This window comes from Macaca thibetana, chromosome 5 (genome assembly GCF_024542745.1).
Source record: "Macaca thibetana thibetana isolate TM-01 chromosome 5, ASM2454274v1, whole genome shotgun sequence".
Taxonomy (NCBI): Eukaryota; Metazoa; Chordata; class Mammalia; order Primates; family Cercopithecidae; genus Macaca; species Macaca thibetana.
The window spans coordinates 80,603,559-80,606,826 of NC_065582.1; the positions used below are offsets into that span (position 1 = coordinate 80,603,559).

The window sequence follows — 3,268 nt, forward strand, 5'->3', positions numbered from 1 at the left end:
ATACATCTTTACTTTGTTTCTAATCTTAGGGCAAGAGCATTGACCCTTTCACCATTAACTATAATGTTAGCTGTAGGCTGTCTATAGATTCTCTATCAAGCTGAGGAAGTCCCCCTTTATTCTTATTTGTCCGAAAGCATTTATCATGAAGCGGTATTGAATTTTGTTAAATACTTTTTCTGCACTGATTGATACAATTGGGATTTCTTTTCCTCAGTTTGTTAGTGTGGTAGATTATGATTTTTTTTTAATTATTGCATTTCAAATGCCTTGTATCTTGGAATAAACCTCACTTAGTCATTGTGTATAATTCTTTTAATATATTGCTGACTTCTATTTGCTAATATTTTGTTAAGGACTTTTGCATCTACATTTATGATATTGGTCTATAGTTTTCTCTTTTTTTACTTTGACTCTGTCTGGTTGTAATATTAGGGTAATACTAACTTCATAAAATGAATTTGGAAGTGTTCCCTCCTCTTCTATTTTCTGGAAGCAATTGCTTAGAACTGGTCTTCATTCTTTAAACACTTGGTAGAATTTTCCAGTGAAACCATCTGGATTTGGAGATTTATTTCTTGGAAGTTTTAAAATTACAAATTCAATTTCCTTAACAGAGGTTATTCAAGGAGTCTATTTCATATTGAGTGAGTTCTAGTAGTTTGGGTTTTTTTTTTTTTTGTTTTTTTTTTTTTTTTTTTTTAAGGAATTGGTCCATTTTATTTAAGTTTTACAATTTTTATGTGTAGAGGTATTCATAGTAGCCTACAGCATTTGTTGTGGTCATCTCATTTTATATTCCTGAAATTATGTTTTGGTTTCCAAGTGTTTGGTGATTTTCCTTTTATCTTTCTGTTATTGATTATCATATTAATTCTATTAATTTAAATGTATTCTAGAGAATATACTTTATACTATATAACTGGGCTCAATAAGAGAAGTAGAACCACTTGTGTGTTTGTGTGTGTGTATGTTTGTGTAACTGTGCATGTGTTCATATTCATTGTCATATTTATATATTTATATTTAATTATTGTATGTAGCTTTTTTAGTGGTTTCTCTAGATATTACATTACATATACACCACTTCTCGTATTCTACTGCTGATGTTACCAGTTTGAGTGAAGTATGAAACCATTACCTCCCTTTATGCTCCTTTGCTGTCCAACATTTATAATAGATTTATCTGAAATATTTCCCTTACATGCAATTTGAGCCAAGTCAAGAGTGTTATCCTGTTTGCTTTAGCTATTGAACATAATTTAGAAAGGTTGAAAGAAGAAAACTTCATTATATTACCTATATTTTGTTTTACCTTTGCTTTTCTTCTTTCCTGATATTCCAAGGTTCCTTCTTCCATCACTTATTTTTCTGTTTAGAGAACTTCCTATATGAAGCTCTTTTTTTTTCAAGTTTTAATCAAAGCTTTTATATAAGATTACTTTATTCCTGCATCTTCTCAATTGTTTCTTCCTTGTATTTGCCCTTTTCCTTTCCTACTTGGCGAGATTTGGCTTTCCGTTCAAGGATCTTTTTGCGGTCTTTGTCCAGTTTTAGCCTAGTGATAACCACCTTGCTGGGGTGAATGCCTACGTGGACCGTTGTGCCATTAGCCTTTTCCCGCTGCACCCGTTCAATGTAGATAACATACTTCTTCCTGTAAACCTGGACTACTTTGCCAATTTGCTGACCTTTATAGTGTCCTCGTACAACCTGAACTTCATCATCCTTTCGGATGGGCATGGATCGCACGTTGTACTCGTGTCTCAGCTCTTTGGAAAGAGGGGAAGACATAATCTTCCTGCGAATGTGGGAAGGTGCATTGAAATGCCTTTTGCGATTCTTGCTTCGGTCGGAAGTCACAAAGGGATTAAACTTCATTTTGGCCGCTCCCGCTTCGATGATGGCCGCAAAAGGGAAGAGCGAAGCTCTTTTAAAGTAGGTCTGTTGGTGACAAATTCTCTTAGTTTCTCCTAATCTGTGAAATGATTTTCCTTTTGTTCCTTCTGTTTTCCATGGTTTCTGATGAGAAATCTGCTGTCATTGGAATGTGTTCTTCCTTACAGGCAAGGCGCTGTTTTTCTCTTGCTGCTTTCAAGGCTTCTCATGGCTTCTTTGCTTTGCTTTCAGAAATTTGACTTTTATGTGTCTTAGTATAGATTTCTTTGGGGGTTCTACCTGGAGTTTACTCAGTTTCTTGAAATCTATAGATTTATATCTTTTACCAAATTTGGGAAATTTTTAGCTATTTTTTTTTTTTTTGAGTCTTTTTCAGCCTTGTCCTCTTTCCCCCTCTCCTGAAACACTAATGACAGGAATGTTAGACCTTCATTTATAGTTCTATAGGTCTTTGAGGCCCTCCTCATATATATATATATTTTGTTTGTTTGTTTGTTTGTTTGTTTATTTCCCCTCTATTTTTCAGATTGAATAGTTTCTATTGTTGGATCTTTAAGTTCACTGATTCTTTCCTCTGTCCTGTCTATTCTGCTGTTAAGCCTACCCATTGGGGTTGTTTGTTGCTGCTGTTGTTGGCTACTGTGTTTTTCAGTTCTAAATTTCCATTTGGTTCTTTGTATGTTCTATTTCTTTACCGAGACTTTCTATTTTTTATTTGTTTTGAGCATGCTTATAATTGCTCATGGAAGCATTCTTATGATGGCTGCTTTAAAAATCTTATTCAGATGATAATTCTAACATCCCTATCCTCTCAATGTTGGCATCTATTGATTGTCTTCAGGTGTCCAGTTGGAGATCTTCTTGGTTCTTGGTACAATTAGTGGGGTTTTTTTGTTTGTTTGTTTGTTTTTTTAAACCCAGACATCTAGGTTCTTATGAGGCTCTGGACCTATTTTTTTTTTTTTTTTTTTTTTAGTTTTTTTATGTTTTATGCTTATTTATTTATTTATTTATTGAGAAGGAGTCTCACTCTGTCACCCAGGCTAGAGTGTAGTGGCACAATCTCGGCTCACTGCAACCTCCGGCCCTCGGGTGATTCTCCTACCTCAGTCTCCCCAGCAGTTGGGACTACAGGCATCCGCCACCATACCCAGCTAATTTTTGCATTTTTAGTATATATGATGTTTCAACATGTTGGTCAGGCTGGTCTCGAACTCCTGACCTCAAGTGATCCACCTGCCTTTGCCTCCCAAAGTGCTGGGATTATAGGCATGAGCCACTGCAACAGGCCAAGGCTCTGAATCTTCTTAAACCTTCTGTTTCAGCTTCCAGTGACATTGCTCTGGCAGAGGAAGAGGGAGCACTGTCT

The 3,268-nt window shown here is 35.6% G+C and overlaps 1 protein-coding gene across 1 annotated transcript; it reads right to left on the bottom strand.

Annotated features, from left to right (window-relative positions):
* Positions 1 to 1,397: 1,397 nt before the first annotated feature.
* LOC126954954 (60S ribosomal protein L26-like) lies at positions 1,398 to 1,923 on the bottom strand. The gene has a single exon (XM_050791055.1). The coding sequence runs from the start codon at positions 1,879 to 1,881 to the stop codon at positions 1,444 to 1,446; it is 438 nt and encodes a 145-aa protein (XP_050647012.1). The 5' UTR covers positions 1,882 to 1,923; the 3' UTR covers positions 1,398 to 1,443.
* Between the last annotated feature and the right edge of the window lie 1,345 nt (positions 1,924 to 3,268).

Bases quoted from the DNA above. Each gene is read 5' to 3' on its own strand.
- LOC126954954 (XM_050791055.1), bottom strand. From the start codon at position 1,881: ATGAAGTTTAATCCCTTTGTGACTTCCGACCGAAGCAAGAATCGCAAA.